We start from the raw sequence: 22,942 nt of genomic DNA, 5'->3' as shown, positions 1-22,942 counted from the left end.
ACCCCCTCCTCCTTCTCCAACTCAGAAGAAAACACCGCCAAAGAACACACCTCTGAAGAAACAAGAAAGCCCTGTTGTCATGCTAAAGAACAGGTTCTCTGTGCTCGCTGATGAGAGCATGGAGACTGAGCAGCATGTCAAAACCAATACTCCGGGAGAACCCGGAGACATCATGTCTGACACAGGTTCTCCTCAGAGAACCCAGCCAGACACCCCAACCTCTACCGAATTAGAGGTTGACCAACTCCCTAAGGGGAGAAATCAAAGCGGAGAGGATGCCCGAGGCGAGAGAGGAGGAAATGACCTCCGCTCTAACCAGAGGGATCTCCCCTACTCCAGAGAGAAAGACTTCCCCCAAAAGGGGGTTGTCCTCCTCTCCATCCAAACCCAAGAATAAAAATACCAAGGTCACTGGAATAAAGGGAAACCCCTCCGGGGGCCTCCCAAGGCCAAATAGCTCCAAGTAGGTCATCTAGAATAAGCCATGGATTCCAGAATTGTACAGTGGAATTGTAGAGGCCTCAAGGCCAATTACGAGGAAATGCAGCTACTGATGGACTCTGAGACTCCTGTAGATGTCTGCTTACAGGAAACATTTCTGAAAGATTGCATCAGCTTCCGAAGCTACCGTGCTTATAGCAAGAATGCTGAGGATGCAGAGAGAGCATCAGGTGGAGTCTGTATCCTTGTGAAGGATAGCATCCCCCATGAGAGGGTAGAACTACAGACCACACTGCAGGCCGTAGCAGCTAGGATAACCCTTCACAAGGTTATCACTTGCTGCAGCCTGTATCTACCACCAGGCGCTCCATTAAACCGAACAGACATGGAGGACCTATTGAAACAACTCCCCCGGCCTTATTTAATCCTTGGGGATTTCAATGCCCATAACACCATGTGGGGATCCAACAATACCGACACAAGAGGTCGTATGCTGGAGGATATCTTCCTCCAACATGATTTATGCATACTTAATGATGCATCACCGACCTACTTGCACCCAGGAACTGGATCACTCACATGCATTGACCTCACCGTATGCGTCCCCAGACTTCTGGACGATTTTAAATGGTCAGTTAGCAATGATCTACGGGGAAGTGATCACTTCCCAATCATCATTACTAACAATCTCCCTTCATTGGGACGACCTCAGCGGTGGAAACTGAATAAGGCCGATTGGGAACAATTCCAAAAAAGATGCTCCGAGGATATCACTGAAAAAAAAACCTAAAGCTATTCAGGATAGCTAGAGCAAAGGCTAGACAAACCATACAGTCAGCCAAAAGGAATTCCTGGAGAAGTTTTGTCGGCAGTCTGGATGCCAAAACTTCTGCTAGAGCGGTTTGGAAGGCAGTAAGGTGAATCAAAGGGAAAGAATCAAATGCAATAGGGCATTTGAAAAACCAAGGACGAACTGTCATGTCCCCCAGAGAAATAGCTGACTGCCTTGCATCCTCAATAGCAGAAAAATCATCCACTGCACACTACACGCCAGAGTTCCAAAAAGTCAAAACCAGGGAGGAAAGACACCCCATTGATTTCAGGTCAGAGAACAATGAAGACTACAACAAACCGTTCTCGCTTGAGGAACTGAGGGAATCGCTGGACAAGTCACATGACACAGCGCCTGGAGAAGACGAAATCCATTACCAGTTCCTCAAGCACCTTCCCGAACCCTCATTGGCAGTCCTGCTAGGGGTCTATAACTGTGTGTGGCAAACAGGCGCTTTCCCAAACAGCTGGAGGAAAGCCACAGTTATACCGATACCTAAACCGGGAAGAGACGGCTCTGACCCAGCTAACTATCGACCAATAGCACTAACAAGCTGCATCTGCAAAACCATGGAAAGAATGATTAACAGTAGGCTGGTCTGGTACCTGGAAAGGAATAAAGTGATCTCAAACTACCAGTGCGGATTCCGGCAGGGGCGGACAACAACTGACCACCTGGTAAGGCTGGAAGCTTATATAAGAAATGCATTACTCAGAAGAGAACATCTAGTAGCTGTATTCTTCGATATAGAAAAGGCCTATGGCACAACCTGGAAACATGGCATTCTACGTGACCTGGCGCTTATGGGGCTTAAGGGACACCTCCCCCATTTTGTGGAGGAATTCCTGAAAGATCGAAAATTTCAGGTTCGAGTGGGCAACTCCGCTTCTGACACTCATGACCAGGAAATGGGTGTACCCCAGGGCAGCATTCTGTCAGTCACCCTGTTCAACATTAAAATAAATAACATCATAAATGCGCTGTCCCCTGGCATAGAGTGCTCTTTGTATGTTGATGACTTTGTCATTCTTACTTATGGGAAAAACATGAACACCTTAGAAAGAAAATTACAGTTATGTTTAAACAAAATTCAGGGTTGGGCAAACTATAATGGTTTCAAATTCTCAGACTCCAAAACAGTTAGTATGCATTTTTGTAATCTAAGGGGACTCCACCCAGACCCTGAACTATTTATACACAAAAAGAAGATCCCTGTCCTGAAAACTACAAAATTTTTAGGCCTCACCTTAGATTCCAAATTTAATTTTCTCCCCCACATTAAGGAACTTAAGAAGAAATGCCAAAAGTCATTAAACATACTAAGAGTACTTAGCCATACGGACTGGGGAGCTGACAGAGATACCTTGCTGCTGCTCTATCGGAGTCTAATTCGATCCAAGCTAGACTACGGATCCATAATATATGGAGCAGCAAGGAAGTCGTACCTAAAAATACTGGAACCAATACAAAATGCTGCCCTGCGTCTCTGTCTCGGCGCGTTTCGTACATCACCTATCCCAAGTCTCCATGTGGAGGCTGGAGAACTCCCCATGGATATAAGAATGAAAAAGCTTGCAATGCAGTATATAGTCAAGCTAAAATCCAACCCCACGAACCCTGCTTTTGACTCCATATTTAACCCCACAGAGGTAGAATTATACAATCGAAGGCCTAACGTCATACAGCCGTTGGGCCTTCGAATGAGAGAACCCATCCAAAATTTAACCCCACCCATTGACCAAATCTCTAAAATATAAACCCCTCAGAACCTTCCTTGGCTAATGAATAAACCCAAATTAAATTTATCCCTCCTTAATTTCAAAAAAGAAAATACAGCCATCTACACAGGCGGATCCAAAATGGAGAGAAAGGTTGCGTGTGCCTGCTCCTTTCAGAACAAAACAATCTCCCGTAGACTCCCCGATGGCTGCTCCATCTTTACGGCCGAATTGCACGCAATATTGCTTGCACTTATGGCCGTAAAAGCATCAGAAAGGAGGAAATTTATAATCTGCTCCGACTCCAAATCTGCATTGCAAGCTTTGGGGCGGATGAAGACTGACATCCCATTGGTACATAAGAGCCTGAAGCTGTTGGACCAAATAACAGCCGACCGTAGGGATGTCACCTTCATCTGGGTCCCCTCCCATGTTGGCATTGAGGGAAACGAAGCCGCAGACAGAGAAGCAAAGAGAGCCCTAAATCATGCGGTGTCAGGAACCCAAATTCCCTACTCGGACCTGAGACAAAGTATTGCCTCTGCCACCTATCGAGAGTGGCAGAACCGATGGGAGGCTGAGACTCACAGTAAACTCAGGCAGATTGTGGCGGATGTCAGGTGGCAGCCCACATCTAAGGGTCTGACAAGGCGTGGTAGCACGACCATGTCCAGACTTAGGATTGGCCACACCTACATCACGCACTCTTTTTTACTGAAGAGAGAGGAGCCCCCACTTTGTGAGTACTGTGACTCTCGCCTCACCGTGGAACATATCCTCGTTGATTGCCCCAGATACCAGGATGTCAGGGCGAAATATTTTAGAGCCACTAATTTAAAAACACTATTTGATAATGTCGACCCTGGGAAGGTACTGGGCTTTATTCGGGAAGTGGGGCTATCTACGAAGATCTGATTTATGAATTTGTGAACATGCACTATTTACATTAGATTTTTACCAAATATTTAAATTTTTACTACCTTTACTATTTTAACTGTGAATAGACCTTGATTTTAATGATATGACTGTATAGAATCTGGCCCTTGTTGTTTAGAGAGAGAGTAGTCCTTGGGGGACTGCAGGCACGACATGGCCTAAATTGTGCCGATGTGCCTCAAATCAAAAATCAAAATCAAATCAATCAGTGCATATTTAAAGAGATGACCAAATACCATTTCCACCTATCTAGACTCTAGATGTACTTATATCTCTTAATGACTGTTATTTAGATTGATATAGAGTTAAAGTAGTCTAGATCTAAATTATATTTAAATCTTAGCTCTAAATTCAACTAAGCCTACTTTTAGACTCTAGTCAGCCATTCTTAACATTATTTTGTCAAATAGCAAAATTATATAAATGTAAATCTATAACTTTCTTGTATAACTTAACAAATAAAAGGATTTCCCTTTATTTTTATTTTATTCCATTATTCATATTGCATGTTTTAGACATTTATAAATTTTATAAATTACTTTTTAAGTGAATGTTGCAATGGTAGCAACACACTGATAAAATGTGTCTTTTTAAATTAGGAAGATGTTGATGATTTCATGAAGAAACCTGAAAATGACGCAGCAGAAACTGTTTTAAAAAGGCAAGAGGAGCTCCATAATAAGTTTAAATTTATGGAGTACAATCTAAATCTAAAAAAAACAAGGTATGCTCATATATATAACATATTTTTAGTAATATAATTTTACTATATGAGATATGAGATCCAGTGCTTTTGTAAAAAGATACTTTTTTTGGTATTTGGTGACAAATTGCTTATATTTAAAAAATTTGATGAGAATTACTTGGATTTAAGGAGTACAATCTAAATCTGAAAAAAAAAGGTATGCTCATAAATATATATTTTTAATAATATAATTTTGTTATATGAGATTATATGAGATCCAGTGCTTTTGTAAAAAGATACTCTTTTGGTATTTGGTGACAAATCTGTTTATACTTTTAAAATTTGATGAGAATTACTTTTTCATTTTGACTATTTTTTTTATTTCAGAGTCATCCTGTAATTATTTAATCACTGACTTATAGTTTTATAAACTATGTTAATCTATTAAAATAATTCTTAGAAACAAGTGGGAATGACTGTAGTTAGGAGCTAATTGATAATTGGCACCACTGTGACCACCCACAAGCAAGGAAATTAGTGCATTTTAAGTTTACAATTTTTGCTGCTAGACTATCTAGTATTCACCACACAATACAAAAGAATGTATTGTATCATATATTATGGATTTTTTTTTTCAATTTATTATATTTGGGAACTATTTCTACTTTCATTGAATTAGAATAACAGTGAATATTTTAAATCTTATAAATAATTTCCAAAGGCCCTGACTCACTCATCATAAATTCTCCCACTTGCATAGACAAAAAATATAAAAATGTATCACTTTTGTCTATTTGATTTGTTCATGAAGGGTTCACTCTAGAAAAGTGTTGGTTTTTTTTTCATTATTGAGAATATTCTCTGAAGTTTGTTTGATTGTATAGATGCATAACTTAGAAACATTATTATATAAATAGTTTTTTAGTTCTGCTTTTATTTAGCTTTCACTTGGTTAGTTTTATTCCTGATGATATTTTTACAATTTCTTGTTATATTTTCTATGAATATTCGTAACTCCATTTATTTAGTTTCTTTTTTAAATGCATGTACTTTTTATGTCTGCAAGCTAGTTTCTTAAATAAACTTTTTTTTTCAGATTAAAAAATCAAATTCCAGATATCAAGAGTTCTTTAGATATAGTAAAACATTTAATGATCAAAAAGGTAATTTTTTGCATTTTAATCATTCTAATATACAGTCAGTCTTTGCTTTTTTTAATTTCATAGGACAGACAAAATTTGTAGGTTACCTTACAACTGGACTTGCATGGCCATGTGAAATAATGCATTCATCCTTATCCTTGGAATCAAAGACAATGCCTTATATATGTACCCATTTATGAAAAGAAGTGGCAGACTTATGAGGTTTTATAGTTATCTTATTTTGTTTCAAACATTAATCTGTTCACCAAATGGAAATCATAGTAAGTGATCAAGATAATGATGCTATCACTATTTTCAGAAATTTTAAACAATGTTTCACTTTGAGCTCAAGTGAAGACAGAAGTGTGTGTGTCACCTAAACAAGAATTGTTTTGCCCCCCTGTCCCATGGCACTAGTCGCTTTCCTAACATGATTTGGTGATAGCCTCATTGTATGTATATATGAGCCAGCTATTGTACTATTGATGTCTCTTAACATCTTTGGTTTCCAGCCTGTTCAAATTATAGATGAATTTCCAAATAAAAAATGTTTGGTATTATTTTGCAATATATCAAAGTTACTAAAAGAATAACATACATCAATTTATTATACCTCTGTAGTTGAGGATTGTAAGCGTAATCATAATAATTTTAAAATTTACATAATGTGTCTACTATGCATCCTTTTTTAGAATCAGATGGCCAAAATAGAGTGATCTGCATATATAACAAAGATAATTGTTTAGTATAAAATTCAAAGCTCCTTTTCTGCTATCAAATGAAATAATTTTAGTGAGTCCTGGCTTAACAAAGACTTTCCCGAAAAACTATTAATTCCATTTAATTCCGGTATATGACCAAATGTTTAAGATACGACGAATGGCAGAGATATTTTTTATTTCACCCAGAGCAGTGTCAGCACATTGGTGGTGTGTTGTGTATGATAAGCTGGGTTGAGACAGCTCATCTTGGTAATGCGATTGTTCTTTCTCATACAGTACATATCATATGCACAAGACCTTTTGATAGTTGGTTGTTGGTTTTTTTTTACAATCAAAATGTATCCCATCAACATGGCTGAGAAGCCCAGAAAAATCATCAACCTAAGACACAAAAGATGATCATACAGAAGTATAAATGTGGAATGAAAGTCTTAGTGATTGCATGGGGCTTTCTCATTCCACCATTTCAACAATACTTATAGAGAAAGTGAAGGAGATGACTAAGAGTACTGTAGGACATAAGGCTGTTATCTCCAGGGGAGTGTTAGGGCCTGATCCATGAAATGGAGAACCTGTTGATGATTTGGTGTATGCAGTACTGTATCAAGGGGAAAAAAAGTTACTACATACTCTAATATTATAAAATGATTAATACCTAACCCAAATCTAGGTTCACACTTAACGATGAAATATACTTAATGTATTTTCCTAACCCCGTTGTTAAGCGGGGACTCATTGTACATACTCATCTGTATAACATGAGAAATGGCTGTGAATGTGTAAACTAGTTTATAATATGCTCCAGGATTTATAATTGATGCAAGCTACATATTTATTTATCAGAATTTTCTTCCTGCTATTTTAACTTATCTTATACTTAGATTAAAAATTAGCAATCTAGTTTGGGTTGGATATTTTCATGGATTAAGGTTCCTAATACATTATTGGCTTATAATAATATATATGTGTGTGTGTGTATATATATATCTTTGCCAACCTTAAGTACTATTTCATGTGCCCAAGTAGTATTTTTCTGAAAAAAAATATAATAAAAAAGGAATCCATTTATTCGAAATATAATTCTAACACGAGTCTGTTTTTGTAATAAATTTATCTGTCTTAAATATTTTTGTTTATCTCACTTATTGCTTTGAAAAATATCCTCAGGATAATACAGAGCCAATGAACACAAGTTTCTTACTATCTGACAATGTCTATGCCAAGGCTGTCATACCACCAACTGACAAAGTTTGTCTTTGGCTTGGGGTAATACTTTTTTTTTTAATCACCTACTAGTATTAGTTCATTTTTTTCTTCATAGTCAAAAATGGTGGAAGTTGTTCAAAAGAATTAAAAAAAAATTGAATCATTTATTTCAAGCTAAAATTTTTGCAGTAATAATAACATTCTTTTTTTTTTTAATTTTAAATAAAATATTTGCATTATTTGAACATAAAGTAGGAATTTATTTTTAAAATAAATATTGTAATGCTTATTTATGATTATAATTATGCATTAGCTTCAAGAAATTACTTAAAAGAAAAGTTAATACTATTTTTTAAACTATTTAAAAAAAAATAATTTTTGTCATGTTCTGTAGTTTGCAGGGCATTAAGACTTAAGAGAAGAGGAAAAAGTATTTGAAAAGAGTGCCATTTAAAAAATGCTAGCCTGCATTCCTCAAAACCTGTCATATTATAAAATAGATATTTACCAAGATACAATATGACTTATTGATACATATTGATGTAGCAAAACGATTCATTGATTTTGTTAAATAGGTTATACCATAGGGCTAAGAATCACATCTTTTTTTTAATGTAATAATCATGCTTATTCCTAGGCTAATGTTATGCTGGAGTATGAAATTAGTGAAGCTGATGATGTATTAATGAAGAATCTTGATGCTGCTAAGAAATCTCTAGTGCAGGTAGAAGATGACCTGCTCTATATTAGGGATCAAATGACTACTTTAGAAGTCAGTATCCTTTTGAATTTAGTGTCATATGTGATGAATGTCTATATGTTTCTAAGCATAGCAGGGTTAACATTGGAATATAACTATAGAGTATTGTGTTGCTAAACTATGTTAAGATAATATGTGAAAACAAAGAAAAAAAATCGTAGTGCTGATAAAGTTAATCCTAATAACTCTTTTGAGTTTTTCAAGTATAAGTTTTCAGTATAAAGTTAAATTTTGTTTTGTAAGAATATTTTGTTATAGAACCATTGTCTTAATACAACTAAAGAATCAGCAAATAATGGTTTGTTCCAAAATAGATATTGAAAATGATTGATACTAAGTATTATATCTATAGTCCATATATATTTTACTGGCAAAATGAGAAAACCATTCAGGCAAAGGAGGAAATGACTTCTCCATTTTGTACATTGCTTAGACATTCCCTAGAATGACTAGCTCTATGTCCTGTCATGTAGAAAATGTTCTTATTTTTATCTAGGAAAATATTTATCAATAAAATTTAGATAAAAGTAAAGATAAAAAATATGACAACAGGATATCTTTACATTTAACTACATTTGTGTGTTTCTATACTATATCCAATTTTCAGATTATCTATTAATTCTTTACAGGAATATTTTAAAATAGTAAAACACAAGTCAAGTCAAATCATTTTGTTTAGCTTATTCTATGTATCTAACATTTTGCATATATATATAGTTCGTCCATCGTGGTTCGATGATGACCACTGTCATCCAGGGGGCTGAGGGCTTTGCACTGGGGTTTTATGCCTCCTCATGTGGCTTGTGAGCCCGGAATGTTCGGCCGCACACTGGGCAGGTTATTTCAGCTGGAGCTGGTGTTGTGGGCCTTGCTTTTCTTTTCTGGCGTTTTTCTTCTGCCAGCGTTGTTCTTTTTTCCTCAGCAACCTGTGCGCCAGTTTTCACAGCGCAACGCCATGATGCTCTGTCATGTGCCTCTGTCTCCCAGGTGCCTGGGTCTATGCTGAACGCCTTCAGAGAAGCTTTGAGGGTGTCCCTGAAGCGCTTTCTTTGACCACCTTGCGAGCGCTTTCCTTCACTTAGTTGGCCATACAAGAGTCGTTTAGGGATGCGGTGGTCTTCCATTCTGTAGACGTGACCTGCCCATCACAGCTGGGACTGCATCAGGATTGTGTGGATGCTTTGCAGACACGCTCTTCGAAGGACTTGTGTATCTGGTATTTTGTCTTGCCATTTGCCATTTAGTATTTTTCTCAGACATGTCATGTGGAAGTGGTTTAGTTTCTTTGCATGTTTACTGTACACTGTCCATGTTTCTGAGGCATATAGCAATGTAGGGAGGATGACGGCTCTATAGACCCCTAGCTTGGTGTTTGTGGTGATACCACGTCTGTTCCAGACATTTGTAGACAGACTGCCGTAGGATGCACTGGCCTTGGCGATACGCAGGTCGATTTCACTATCGATTTTTCCATTTCTGGAGAGTGTGCTACCAAGATATGTGAATTTTGCATACTTAGCAGGTAAAACACATACAGAAGTACAAAGTAATTCAAAGTACTCAAAGTAGAAAGCTACTTATTTCTAAAAAAATATTTACACAAATTTATAAAAATATAAATATCGAGATAACTATGTTCTAATCAGTTTCTTAAATTTTTTTTTATTATGAAAGGATAATTTTTAAAAAAAAAAGTTTCTTCTACCTCTTATTCTGTTTGTATGCTTTTCTTATTAATATTTCCCAACTCTTCATTAGTCTTAACTAATATCTTGTGGGTACATAAAACTTATTGTTACCAAACACATGCATGTCCAAGGAAAACAAGCAAAATACAAAAAAATACCTTAAAAAAACAAAAACGAAAGCTTATATTAAGTGTATCAATTAGTTAATATCAGTCATTTAATTAACTTTGTAATAAATCTAAAGTAACAATAATAAATCTGTGCGAAAATAGAAATATTTTTACAAATTGTTTTTGTTTAGTGCAATTTTACGCTTTTAGCTTTCTCAATATGCTATGATCCTATCACTTGTCTGGACCAGTTGGAAAGGGGTATCTGGGTGATCATTTTTAAATGTATTTATATATAAAAAAAAGTCAATTAATTGAATTCGTGGGCTAAAGCCTTCTCAAGCCAACACGGTAACCACTCTGCTAACGAAGATCATATAAACATCTATTGTTTCTAAGTAATGTTTGTGTTTACTAAGCCTCAGATCACGACCAATAAAGATGACTAATTCAGCTTATACCACCACTCCAGTCAAGTACAATTTCTTTCCTTTGTTCGAGATACCAAACAAACTAATTGATTACCAATAATTGGTAAATTTTTTTTATTGATTCTTGTGTTGTAAAAAAAATGATTGTGCAAAATTTCAGCTTGATCCTAGATTGGGTGTGGGAGAAATTCTTATTCTTCTTCATCGTTCTCATTGTTATGTTGGAGTGTTCATATGACTAGACCAATACATGAGATGAACTGCGCAGTGGTTTCCAAATCAGGGAGCTCTCCATATAGTTTTCTTTCTATTGGGGTGATTTGGGACCAATGTCTTATACGGGCCTCTTGGTAGAGAGAGCAGTTTTGGAGGACGTGGTCGGCATTTTCTGGTGATACTCCACATGGGCAGATTTCACTGGTTCCAATTTTGAGCTTCCGGAACATGTGTTGTCGCATTCTGTTGTGTCCGGTCCTGAGTCGAAAGATTAGACATTGGTCTTGTCAGGATAGCTTATAGTAAGCGTCATCTTTCTTGTGATTTGGATGGGAGCTCGTCCATTTCTCATTTATTTTATCTACAATTATTTTCTTCATTTCTTCTGGATAGAGTGCAGAGTTTACTTGTGAGTTTGTTCTCCCACTCTTGGCGAGTGTGTCAGCCTTCTCATTTCCTGCTAGTTGTATGTGAGCTGGTATCCATTATTAACAGTTTTTTTGCTGTTGTTGTTGAGCTTTGTAAGTGCTGTTCTGAGGTTTTTAATATAAGGGGAATCAGAGTTTTGCAAGCTTTGGAGGGTTGTTTTCGCGTCTGTTAGAAAGACAATCGGACTGTGAGGGGAACTTGGATGATTTGCTAGCATGGTAGCAGCTAGTGCTTCCCTTTCTGCTCTGTGACTGTCAGAGAGCTCTCCAGTTGCAATGGATTTTTCTAGTTTTCCTCCATCTGGCCATTCGATAAGTATTCCAGCTCCTCCTTTTGTGGTGGCTTTATGGGATGAGCCATCCGTGTAAACTCTGATCCACTGATTGCTAGGGTAATTGGTATGTAGAAAACAGTTCACTATTTCCTTGAGCTCTGTTGGTCTGTAATCAGATTTTCTTTTTATGTTTTCAATATGGTCCCTTACAGAAGGAAGAGGGCTTTCGTCCCAGGGTGGAGATTCATTATAGTGTATCGAGGATTCCAGAGTAATTTTTTCAAGTTGGTGTTTCTTTTTTAGGTTTAGAGATTCCTGTATGAAATTGGTCCTTTTGAGACGTTTTTTTGTGCCAGTTTTGTGGATTTTTGTTCTGAGTGGGTGCCTCTCCAAGGTTTCCAATTTAGTGAATTGGGAAAGGATTTTTATTTTTCTTCTTTCATCCAGAGAGATTAGGGCAGCGGTTTCCTCCATAGCTCTTATGGGTGTTGTTTTGATTGCTCCTGTCATTATCCTTAGACCAATATTTTGAACCTTGTCTATTTTTCTTAGGTTGGTTTGGGCTGCTGAGCCCCATGCTGTGGCACCATAGGGACGCCATTTTTTATATCCACTGTGTGGCTTCTTTGTCCTTGCATGCAAACTAAGGCTTTTCTATTATTTAGGTATTCCTTTATCCAGTTGTACATTATGTGGGATATGTGATGCTGGATTAGCTTGAGCAAGAGACCTTGTTCCCAGACTTTGTCAAATGCTTTTTCTAAGTCAACCCACACAATTGTTTTTGGTTTCTTTTCTTGAAAGCCGTCTTCTATTTCTTGTGTGATGAAGGCAATTTGATCTTCTGTTGATCTGCCTTTTCTAAAGCCAGCCTGGGCTTCAGTGAGTAGGTTATTTGACTCAAGGATCCATGTCAGCCTTCTATTTATCACTCTTTCCATCAGTTTGCAAGTACAGCTAGTGAGGCTGATGGGATGGTAGTTATCCAGTTTATTTCTTGGTTTTCCGTGCTTTAGTATAGGGATCATAATGGCTTTTTTCCAGATGTTTGGAATTCTGCCAGATTTCCAGCTAGCATTGAATAATTGTAGCAGTTTTCTTTTGGCTTGAGGACCCAAGTGAAGAAGCATGTCATTTGATATTTTGTCTGGGCCCGGGGCTTGTTTTGGTTTGAGGACTTTTAGGGATTCATCTAGTTCCTTCATTTTAAGATTAGTGGTCATTCCCAAGGAGTAAGCTGGATTGTTTTTTTTTATTTTATCTTGAATTTCTGAGTTTACATCTTTATTTCTACTTTCATTAATTTGCATTTGTCCTACGCTTTGGAAAAACTTAATGAATTCATTTGCTGCTTCTTGGCCTTTCAGGGGTTTGTTGTCCTTTTCTATTACTATAGGAGTTGTTCTGTTTTCTTCCTGGTTGAGACATTTGGCTATACGCCAGAGTTTGTGGCCATCTCTATCTACGTTTAGCTGTTCTGTTTTTTCATGCCAACTTTTCTTCATGGCGGAAAGGTAATTTTTCCTGAAAACTGCGTTAGCTGCTTTTAGATTTATGTTATTTTCTATACAAGGGTTATTTTCTACTGTGTTTCTGGCTTCAATAGTGGCATTGTGGAGTTGTTGAAGGTGATCAGACCATAATCTTTTCTTGCTCCTCTAGGAATTGATTCCTTAGCTGCTAGGAGGATTGCTTTGGAGTAAGCTGAGAATGACTTATTAACCTGATTTGATTTGCAGTTTATTGAAGTTGTGTATAGGTCTGTGAGCTTTGAGAATAGGTGCCAATTGGCTTTTTTGTAGTTCCATCTGGGGATGGTGGAGTTTTCTGATATTTTGAAGGAGGTATCGATTCTGATCAATATGGGTCTGTGGTCACTGGTGGCTAGCTGGTCTGCAACTTCTCTGGTGCACTTTTTGGATAAGTTGTGTGTTGCAAAGGCTAGATCTGGAGTGGTTGATGTTAGCCAGGCTCTTGAGAAAAAGGTTGGTTTGTCCTCAGGTTTATTTAGCAAGATAAGTCTGTTCTCTGCTTGCCATTCTTCAATTTCTTCTCCCCTGGCATTTAGGTCTGGGTATCCCCAGCTCTGAGAGTGACTATTCATATCTCCTAAGATTAGACAGTCTTCTTGGTCAGGTATTTGTATGTGGTCAATCTCTATTTCCTTGTCTGGTGGGAAGTAGTAGTTAAATAGATTAATATTTCCATCTGGGAGAATTAGCTTAGTTCCCATTATTTCTGATTCTGAGGAGTTGGGGATAGTTATGTCTGTGGTAGGAATGTCATTTTTTATTAGGGTGAGGATTCCTCCTTTGGGTCTGATTTCTCTATCTTGTCTGATGTAGGTGTAGCCTCTAATGGAGAAACGAAGATTACTGTTCAAATGAGTTTCTTGGATGCAAGCTACATCAATTTCTTTCTCATGCAGAAATATTTTTAGAGCTTCTTTTTTCTTTTGGATGCCCTCTGCGTTCCATTGTAAGATTTTTACCACCAGCTCGCTTGTGTGGGCTCCTTTGAGGCGGAGAGCCCGGCCCCCTACCTGCGCGGCGGGATTCCACAGGCAGGACGCCACATCTATTAAAATTTGTTACTGAACTCCAACATAGATGAGGTTGCGTGTCAATGTGTTATGCACCAGGAGGCCCATTGACGCCGACTTCAGCCTGCTTTTCTTTCTGGGTGTGCTCCCATAGCCTTTGATCATCCAAGATCATCTGCAAGGCAGCAGGTGTTTATTTTCGGAGTTTTCTCTCCTAGATGAACTGCTATCCCTAGCTAACGGGTTTCATCTACCCGGGTTTAGAGTTAGAGCGCCCTATACTCGCTTTTTGCAATCATTTCCCTGGATTTCTGAGATGTTTTTAGTAAATATTCTAACCACTGGAATACTTCACCCCATCCTCCATGACTGCAAACCAGTTGGTCCGCGGCTGTTTATTTGCTATTCACAGCTAACCCTTATATCTAAGGGTCTTTCCCCTATCCGCCACCTGGGGACGCGCTTGGTAGAAGGTGGTAGCTCCCACAAGGTGGGAGAAATAACTTGTACAAACTTTTTACCAGACAGTGAGTTGATAGCTTTATAAAAATAAAAATGGTTCACAGAGGAGGCAAAAAAAAAAAAAAACAGGACAATGTAAACTTTAAAAACTTGCAATGTATTTAATGTAACATCATAGGCTGTACAACAATAGTAAGTATATCTTCAATAATATTTCTCAGATGATGACTTTTTACATTAGTTTATCCACGCAGGTAAAGTTTATGCTTGGAACTTCAAGCCTGACATTTTCCCAATAGTCTTTAGTAATAAAAATGCCTCTCACTGGAGAATCTATTTGTATCTTTTCTTTACCTAGATGGAACTTAATGTCGAATAAATTAAACCAGAAAACACCTTATTATAATTTTTAAACAGATTCTGTTTCCTCTATAGGCCTAAAGCTCACACAGTTGATTATAAAGTGATGACACTTGAGGTTCTAGTTTTTGGATACATACTATTTAATTTCAACATTCTCTCTTTTCCTTAATGGCCATCTTAAATTGTGTCATATGTTCCAAATGATAATTTATCTAGATCATCTCAACAAATGTTTTCAGCAGCTTATAGATTTAGTCACATGGATTGTTCTTATTCATAGTAACCTTGATTGGATATCATTCTTTTCTCCCATCTTTCTTACTAAGAAACATCTTCTGTATTAATAATTTGCCTGGCATAATAAAGTTGTACACAGCACACTTTTTTAAGAATATGGCAAAATTGTTCCTATTGCTGGCAAATAGAAATATTATTCCTAGAAACTTATAAATGTTATTAGTAAAATACTTAAAGCAGCATGAAATTAGAATCTATATATCCCATCAACAGGGTGGCTGTTGGTCGTGCGGTTTGCGCGCTGGACTGTCGTTTGGATTTGTTGAGGGTTCAAACACTGCCCGCTCCCACCCCCCGTCGTCCTGCGGGAGGTTTGGACTAGGAAGTAAACTATCTTCAACTCTGAAGGAACATTCGAAACATGTAAAACATTTTACAAACAAACAATAAATTACTCAAATATTGTACAGAAATGTTCACATATATCAGCCATATCAACTACAGATCTATGTGACCGGCAAAGCTGAAATAATTGAACTTTTAAAGACCTCAGTTCAAGAATCATAGGACTTTGTGTGATAAATAGTATTGAGTGATATATATAAGGACATAAAATATGAAGCACAACTTGTGTAACGTTTTTTTACTTTCTTTAATTTTATAATTAATTTATTTAATTTTATAAAATTTACACTGTCAATTTCTAATAATTCTCTGAGAAAAAGATATATTGATCCTTGCAATATACATCTGTTTAGGTAGTTAAAATACTCAGTTACTATTATTATTTATTTACTTTGAAAATACAGCATTCTATCCTTAATCCCTTCTAAGATATGGCCAGAGTATATAACTGGGACGTAAAGCGCAGACAAGCAGAAAAAAGTAACAAGTCCTAGTAACTTGTTTAAGACATGATGATTTTGTATACTATACAGTTTTTTTTTTGCTACTTGATACTCTAAATGTATTAGTGATGTTTTCAATTGAGTAATTTATGCTTTGATATTGATGGTCCTTGATATTTGTGCACCATATGTTTGCCAAAACATAGAAACCCTCTTTTAACATTTTTGTTTAATTGAACTTTTCATTTTTAAATATGACTGCATTGATTTTACAAAATAAAGAAGATATAAACTCAACGATTTTGATTGTTTTATTTGCATATGTTTACCAAAATATTTTGAGGTAACATTACAAAGACAAAAAAAAAGTGGAGCTCTGTAAAAATTAATTAAAAAGATAAATAATGAACATTATTAGAAACCACCTTAGTTTCAAAGCTAAAAAAACAATTATGTGAAATTTACTCCCACCCCCATTTTCCCAATCTTCTAACATTTAAACAAAATATTCAAGACAATCTAATGGACTAATTTTTTTAGGGAGACTGAATTTTATCTCTTTGGATCATGGTCTCAACTAGCCTAATTTTAAAAGAAATCTGCTTTGAAGATGAATGAATTATTTTTGTTTATTAGAAATATGGTGTTTAAAAAAAATTATGGTTTCATTCTATATTTTGTAACATTAAGAATAGATCATTCAAATCAAACTATATGAACACAAAATTATGTTATGGTATGACATAATGTTTAAAAAACAACTTAGAAGTAATTTCTTTAATATCATTTTCTATTTTAACTAAAAAGTAAAATTCATCATGTACACATTTGTATTCCTGTCTATATTTGTAAAACTTTTAATTACTGGTACATGTATTAAAATTTCAAAAGTTAAAGCTTTTTGTTTAAAAAGGCTTTAAATCTCATGACACGAAAAACTGTATTTTGTTTTCACCTATAAAGAAAACATTTTAACCAAACATCCAATACTCTTTGTACAACAGCTTTCAAAAACTATAAAACAAAGACTTCACACAGCCATTCAGTTTTCAGGAACTTCAGGTTCTAATGCTGGTTCTAGTTGTTGAATCTGAAAATACAAAATGAGATGAGAATTATTTTGTGGCTATTTAGTCACATACATACTGGATTTTAAATATACTTGAATAGTAGAACTCTCTATATATAAAAGTTTTAAAAAATGAAATAATTAACTATGGTGAACATGTCCATGCAAAGCACTCATTAAATGAGCAAAACATCCACTTCAGCATATCCCTTACACTTAATGAGATGTAACTTCTAGTTACAATTTATCACTAATCAAAAGCTTTAAAAAAAATTATCTAATATACCAAGTTATAGCTTGAGTGCTGACTGGACTTTTTGGACTACAGAAAAAGGTATTTTAAGATCTTATGAATAGAAATAATTATAGTAAAAAAAGGGAAGGGTGGAATTTATTTTTACTAAAATTTTATTATCCAGCAATGCAGGTTTCATTTGATTAGAAGATAGAATGCACAAAAAAACAACAAAAAAAACTTAAAAAAATACCTTGGCTTTTAATTCATTATTCTCTTCCTGCAACTGTTCACATTTCTGTCTTAGTTCTGAAATTTCTAGCTTTAAGGCTTCAATATCAGCTGTATCAGGTCCAGTAACATTAAGATGTTGTTTCAAAAAACTTATTTTCTTTCAGGAAAAAGATATTAAACATTATCTTTAAAATGAAAAAAAAAAAAAGATCAACAGACAGTGCATATTTAAAACACCCTCCCCCACAAATACTCTTTGGCCAGAGAATTCACTTTTGGCCAGTGAATTCTAGTACCAATACTCCTTACGTTGAAATATTTGATAGGTTGATAGGATCTGTATATATTATATGTTTTGTGTTAATTTTCAAGGTTTGATTGTGAATCTATGAAAACCATTTCTTAGTGAGTACCCAATACCGAAAAGGAACCTGTGTACAAAATTTCTTGCTAATCCTTTTAGCAGCAAGAGATTTTTGATGAGTCAATCAATCAGTAAGTTGTATTTTAGACACCAAGGGCATATTCCAGCAGAGCCAGAACAAACAAAAAATGGTTTGTAAAGGATACTCCAAAGCATTATTGGGTTTCTCTGGCTCTTCATAAAGTACAACTAAAACTGTAAACAGAAAGAAAAAGCACTCATTATGTTATTGTTTAATTTGTTGTGAAGTAACAAATCATGAAATGTACACAAATTAGAAGTCAATATCCTGTGTTTATGTTTTAATATTCTAATAACATTTTATCATTCTAAAATTTAAAAAAAATCATTTGTTGTTTAAAAATCCTACAAACTAATACTGCAAAACTTGTATGATCAAAATGTAAATAACTGTGTATTTCGAGCAATGTCTCTAATAATTTGAAGCACATGTTGCTATGAAAAGCACTAATGACTAGAAACAAAAGTATTTGAGCTGTTTATTTTACCTTTTGTGAGAGTGTCTAATACTCCTGCCTTTTCTAAATATTTCCTGAACTCTTCTCTCTTACAGTCTCCAGCCTGATGAAAAAGATCAAGATATTTTTAACAAATGAGGTGCATTTTGATTTTTTTTAAGGGGGGTACTACTGTATGTGGTACAGTACCGAACATGAAAAAAAAAAAGAGAAATGTTAGGTATTGTTATTCTCAAAAGCTACTGTGTAATTTGACATTAAAAATATTAATATAATTAAAAGTAAAAGAAGCTTTCAAAATTTACTATTCCATAGCAATTTTTTTTTTTTAATTTACAATTTAAATTGGTAATTAAAATGAGTTTTTATATTCTAATCTCACTGTAGTTACTAGTGTTAATATTTCATTATAATATGTTGGCATCATAGTCATGCAAATGGATTCTGCAGAATCTCCTTCTTCATAGAGAAAGTATTTAATTAGATGAGCCAAGGTCATACTACAAATGAAGATTGCCAGCAATACTGGCCTCATAGATGACATAAATTGCAAATAATGAACTGAGTAACTTCTTACTTATCATCTTTGAAAAACATTCAGCAGTATAGTAACTTTTCAGTTGAATTAGCAGCTAAAAGTAAGAAACTATGCATCATCTAAATGTCTACTATACAAATGTCAAGAATAGCAAATACAGTATAAGCCTAAGCAATAATTGTAGCCTTCTAATTATTTTAGAAACACCTTGAGTTTCTGCTTTACAATTCAGCTTTTCATTTTTCCTTTAGATTTTGCTTCTCAGGTCTATTGGTCAATATTAACCAAACAGCAAGGTGGGTGATATATGTCAATTAGATTTAAATATTCTAGAATCTTAGAAAAATCTAGTGGTTAATTCCAAGTCAGTTATGCATGGCTCCTGTTAATTTGAATAAAACACAAAATTTTCTGTGTGTGCTATTTTACTCGCACATAAAAAGTCAGCTGTCACCTGTAGCACTCACTAATCTTTTAGTAGTTTTATGTTTTTATTTAATTTGTTAAAAAAATTACTTTTACTAAACCCTAATGCTTGTTTGATTTTATTTATTATTTCATCGTTATTGAGACTCCATAGCTTTTCAATTATTATTGCACCTTGTATTTTGAGACTGAGTAACTGTTTTACCATGAATAAGATAGACAGATCTAGATACTGTTATCTAGTCTTTAGTGTTTTATTAGTTTCATAGCTTAAGATATATATATATATAAATATGCTCTAGACCAAACATTCTGCAGGACAGCAGAAGTTGGAAAGAAGCAGGGTTCAAATACAGGAGCATTGTCTCGTGCTTGTGAAAACAGTATTAACTGAGTTTTCTATAAGTATACCATCTAGAGCAGTGATGCCCAACTTTATTCATCCTGCGGACCATTTATATTTCCGACACTCGTGTCGCGGGCCACATGACCGATAAGGTACAAAAACGAAATGAAATTGACTTGAAACTATTTGATTAGAAACTTACATTAATGATTAGACATTGGAAGTTTTTCTTTTTTTACGCCTCGGAAAGTGGCTTCATTTCTCTACTTGAAATATGAGCAACATTGTAGCTAGTTTTACCACCAACTAATTTTCTTTTCTCTTTTTCATAATTTTCCCCATCAATCATCTTTTATTTGCAGCTCATACCAAGAGTGCCGTCATATTTGTTCATAATACCGTTATACATGTGGTTGTTTTTTTAAAGAGACACTTTTTATTTACAAATCAAATATGTTGGCATATTATTATGTTTCAATAGCAAAGATCAGTTCACTTTTCCTGGTAAATTCTACATTTAGAGTCCCATTTCGTAAACGAAAAATGATAAAGGTCTTGTTACAAACCTATGAGAGCCCTAAAATTGTAGAAATATTTCAACCTTTTTTTTATGAAGGGGGCATTGTCTACAATTTGTGCTGACGTTTCAGTGGGCCTGATAGAACCACATCGCTGGCCGGATCTGGCCCGCGAGCCATACTTTGGGCACCACTGATCTAGAGAGTCTTGGTTTAGATATAAGTATATAATGTCTATTTTATAATAGGGACCAGAAAATTCTACATTCTACTACGATATCCAGATTTAGACTTCCTAGACTTTAGAACTAAAATTCTATCTAATGGCTGGTACTGTAGATCATAAAGTACATCTATCTAGATATACCAGTACCGTACATAAATGGAGGCGCTGTGGCTAAGTTGTTAAGGGCTAGGCTTCTGAATTGGAGGATCCCTGGTTCAAATCCTGATGAAGACTGGGATTATTATTTCGGGATTTTTATGGGAAACTTTAAGTTCACTCAGCTCTAATGGGGGTACCTGACATTTGTGGGAAAAAGTAAAGGTGGTTGTTCATTTTGCTGACCCCAAGACACCGTCATTAACCATGTCCACAGAAAAGATGACCTTTACATCATCTATCCTATAGACTACATGGTCTGAAAGCGGAACCTAACTTTTTTTTTTGTGTATATAAATATTAAACAATTTTATAATACTGTATAAGTGTATTATATTTAGAGTCTAGTAGTTTATTAAATATTATTATTTATTAATTTATAAGTACCAGGTGACCTAGCCTCGCTCTGTTCAATGCTATGTTAGCTTGTTGGGGAAGATTTTCATGAACTCCTATTTCTCATGTACTCATTTTCATCTTTCCATTATAAATTGTTTACTAAACACTGTAGATCTAGGTGGCTAATACTTTTGGTGTAAATGCTATTAGACTTTACATAAGATTATGCACAAATGAATATTTAGCCTACATTAGGTCAAATGATTCATTAAAATGCTCATGTTTAGATTCATCATCTCATCACTGCCTGTGGTCCTGTTTTGGGCATAGACCACTAACCAGCATCCTCTAGGCGTCTCAGTTCTGGGCAAATCTCTACAACTGTTAATTGTTCCATGTCTCTCCCATCTGTTTGGCATATGCTTCCAATCATATTGTCATGTATTTCTGGGCCATCACCTCTTTCTCTTTCCTTTCATTTGGGGGTTCCGGGTTATTAATAATTTAATAGACTACTAGACTCTATAATATTTATCTATCTAGTATAATATAGGTAGATCTACTCTTTACTTACACTGTCGCTATGATCTAAAGTCTAAAGTAGAGCCAATAGGATAGAGTTCTAGATATACAATATATATTAATTTACTAATTACCAACATATCAATTTTTTAATAACCTCTATCCACTAAAAAAAAAGGCATTATTATTATAGAACAGAACTAGTCTAGATTTAGACTGACTAGAGTATTTTTCAACTATATTAAAAATATAATACTATACATAATACTCTATTAAGGTACTCAATACTACTATTACTAGAACTAGATCTGATCTAGTATCATCTAGATTAGGACTGGACTAGAACTTAACTAGAGATAATAGTTAGAATTAACTGGTGGGTGTGGGACGCTGATGTACAGGATTACCCTATAACTATAATAAATCTATAGTCTATAGTCTATTATACTCTATAATATATAGATCTATATTGCACTCTAACCTATATCATAGTATCTAGAATATTGATAGATCTACCTTTCTACGTAGCCATAGGGCATAGCCCATGCCATAGCTCTTTTATTAACTTTTAAGTTTTAGCTAGACCTATAACTTTAATGACTTTATTACAAGACAGAAGACTAACAAATTTAACTATATATATATTATATATATCTAGATTCTAAGTCGACTAAGTGTGGGTTTTACATTCCCATCATTATATTATTTATATATATAAGTATATTATAAAATTATAACAATTTAACATTAGTGTCATTAGACTCATTAGTATCATTAGTTACTAGTATTATTATTATAATTATTAATATAATTATTATAAATATAATATTAATAGATCTATTTTTTGGTTTAGTCTATAATAAAAGTATAATTATTATAGATCTAATAAAAATTAAATGATTAATGAAATGAAATATTATATTAGAATTAGATCTACTATCATGATCTACTACACTACTAGATAGATCTAGATTAGATTTAGATTATTTTAGATTCTAGACCCTAATCAGGCTAATCCTAGATTAAATAATAAGATTAGATCTATAATTAGTATAATCTATATTTTATAATATAATGCGATCTATCATGATCTAGTCAATCTAGATTATACTTATGACTTATAGTGAGTCTATATTATTGACTCTATAAGAGTCTATATAGAAAATATAGATAGACCTATCTTAGCTAGTAGATCTCTATAGAGTCTAGATAAAGATCCACTTCTTACTTTATATGTTGTCATTTTGAAATTGGTGTAGATTAGATCTAGACTAAAATCTAGCGTAGTCACAAAGGCTGATTTCCAAATTTACTCCAACAGGCTCAATAGCCAGACTCTAAAATATAGCAGGTTGTCATGGAGTGAATCTCGCAGTCTCGCGCTTGTT

General features: G+C 34.9%; 2 protein-coding genes across 2 annotated transcripts in view; one reads left to right on the top strand and one right to left on the bottom strand.

Annotated features, from left to right (window-relative positions):
* LOC106059909 (prefoldin subunit 3-like) overlaps positions 1 to 16,339 on the top strand; it is a 22,084-nt gene extending 5,745 nt beyond the window's left edge. The window contains exons 2-6 of the mRNA XM_013217606.2: positions 4,527 to 4,651; positions 5,709 to 5,775; positions 7,644 to 7,742; positions 8,320 to 8,458; positions 16,029 to 16,339. Of these exons, the coding sequence (XP_013073060.2) occupies positions 4,527 to 4,651; positions 5,709 to 5,775; positions 7,644 to 7,742; positions 8,320 to 8,458; positions 16,029 to 16,093 (495 nt within the window). The 3' untranslated portion in view covers positions 16,094 to 16,339. The remainder of the gene's footprint in view (positions 1 to 4,526; positions 4,652 to 5,708; positions 5,776 to 7,643; positions 7,743 to 8,319; positions 8,459 to 16,028) is intronic.
* Positions 16,339 to 22,942, bottom strand: LOC106059910 (c-Myc-binding protein-like). The gene is made up of 5 exons (XM_013217608.2): positions 22,783 to 22,942; positions 18,514 to 18,586; positions 18,151 to 18,199; positions 17,600 to 17,729; positions 16,339 to 17,132 (listed from the first exon to the last, which is right to left on the bottom strand). The coding sequence occupies exons 1-5, from the start codon at positions 22,795 to 22,797 to the stop codon at positions 17,085 to 17,087; spliced, it is 315 nt and encodes a 104-aa protein (XP_013073062.1). The 5' UTR covers positions 22,798 to 22,942; the 3' UTR covers positions 16,339 to 17,084.

Source organism: Biomphalaria glabrata, chromosome 6, assembly GCF_947242115.1.
Source record: "Biomphalaria glabrata chromosome 6, xgBioGlab47.1, whole genome shotgun sequence".
NCBI lineage: Eukaryota > Metazoa > Mollusca > Gastropoda > Planorbidae > Biomphalaria > Biomphalaria glabrata.
Note: the sequence above shows the minus strand (reverse complement) of the source record. Positions and strands in the feature narration are given on the sequence as shown.

Bases quoted from the DNA above. Each gene is read 5' to 3' on its own strand.
- LOC106059910 (XM_013217608.2), bottom strand. The intron at 18,200-18,513 runs GTAAAATAAACA...TTCTGTTTACAG, and splicing joins ATTAGACACTCTCACAAAAG to TTTTAGTTGTACTTTATGAA. The intron at 17,730-18,150 runs GTATCCTTTACA...AAAGAAAATAAG, and splicing joins AAACCCAATAATGCTTTGGA to TTTTTTGAAACAACATCTTA.